The 1,054-nt window shown below is 63.5% G+C and overlaps 1 protein-coding gene and 1 long non-coding RNA gene across 3 annotated transcripts in view; one reads left to right on the top strand and one right to left on the bottom strand.

Annotated features, from left to right (window-relative positions):
- LOC108448124 overlaps positions 1-638 on the bottom strand; it is a 2,362-nt gene extending 1,724 nt beyond the window's left edge. The window contains exons 1-3 of one of the 2 annotated variants that reach the window (XR_001863907.1): positions 567-638; positions 339-399; positions 84-161 (exon numbers count right to left, since the gene is read on the bottom strand). This is a non-coding gene — a long non-coding RNA (uncharacterized LOC108448124). Of the gene's footprint in view, positions 1-83; positions 227-338; positions 400-566 lie in introns of those variants that run through there. The other variant, XR_001863906.1, reaches the window with a different exon arrangement.
- The window catches only part of LOC103619631 (eukaryotic translation initiation factor 5A-1), a gene marked incomplete at its 3' end in the record, with an annotated part of 5,103 nt that extends 4,191 nt beyond the window's left edge, over positions 1-912 (top strand). The window contains exon 2 of the mRNA XM_017740085.1: positions 658-912. Within this exon, the coding sequence (XP_017595574.1) occupies positions 658-912 (255 nt within the window). The remainder of the gene's footprint in view (positions 1-657) is intronic.
- Positions 913-1,054: the final 142 nt, after the last annotated feature.

The raw sequence follows: 1,054 nt of genomic DNA, 5'->3' as shown, positions 1-1,054 counted from the left end.
GTCTCACCCACAGCTCCTGGGAATCCAGGACGGGTATCTGGGGCGTTTATGGGTTACCTGAGGGTCTCATCTGGGGCTCTCACCTGAGCTCACCTGTGCAGCTCATGGGGATCCAGGACGGGTCCCTGGGGGTGCTGATATGGGTTACCTGGGGGTCTCACCTGTGCCTCTCACCTGGGGGTCTCACCCACAGCTCCTGGGAATCCAGGACGGGTATCTGGGGCGTTTATGGGTTACCTGAGGGTTTCATCTGGGGGTCTCACCTGAGCTCACCTGTGCAGCTCATGGGGATCCAGGACGGGTCCCTGGGGGTGCTGATGGGTCCCTGGGGGTCTCACCTGTCCCTCACCTGTCCCTCACCTGTCTCACCCACAGCTCATCAGGATCCAGGACGGGTCCCTGGGGGTCTCACCTGTCCCTCACCTGTCCCCCACCCAGCTCCTGGGGATCCAGGATGGGTCCCTGTGGGTGCTGACGGGTCCCTGGGGGTCTCACCTGTCCTTCACCTGTCTCACCTGTGCAGCTCATGGGGATCCAGGACGGGTCCCTGGGGGTTTATGGGTTACCTGTGGGTGCTGATGGGTCCCTGTGGGTGCTGATGGGTTACCTGGGGGTCTCACCTGTCCCTCACCTGTCCCTGACGTGTCTCACCTGCAGCTCATCGGGATCCAGGACGGGTACCTGTCGCTGCTCCAGGACAGCGGGGAGGTGCGGGAGGACCTGAGGCTGCCGGAGGGGGAACTGGGCCGGGAGATCGAGCAGAAATACGACTGCGGGGAGGAGATCCTGGTACTGGGAGCACTGGGAGGGACTGGGAGGGGATTATGGGGGCATTGGGAGGAGACTGGAGTGGTATTGGGAGCACTGGGATGGACTGGGAGGGGGTTATGGGGGACTGGGAGGAGACTGGGAGGGAACTGGGAGGGGACTGGGAGGGGGTTATAGGGGACTGGGAGGGACTGGGCGGGCACTGAAGAGGAAGTGGGAGCATTGGGATGGATTGGGAGGGCACGGGAGCGGAACTGGGAGCACTGGGAGGGCACTGGGGAGCACT

The sequence above is a fragment of the Corvus brachyrhynchos genome, unplaced genomic scaffold (assembly GCF_000691975.1).
Source record: "Corvus brachyrhynchos isolate BGI_N302 unplaced genomic scaffold, ASM69197v1 scaffold2147, whole genome shotgun sequence".
In the NCBI taxonomy this organism is placed as follows: Eukaryota; Metazoa; Chordata; class Aves; order Passeriformes; family Corvidae; genus Corvus; species Corvus brachyrhynchos.
Note: the sequence above shows the minus strand (reverse complement) of the source record. Positions and strands in the feature narration are given on the sequence as shown.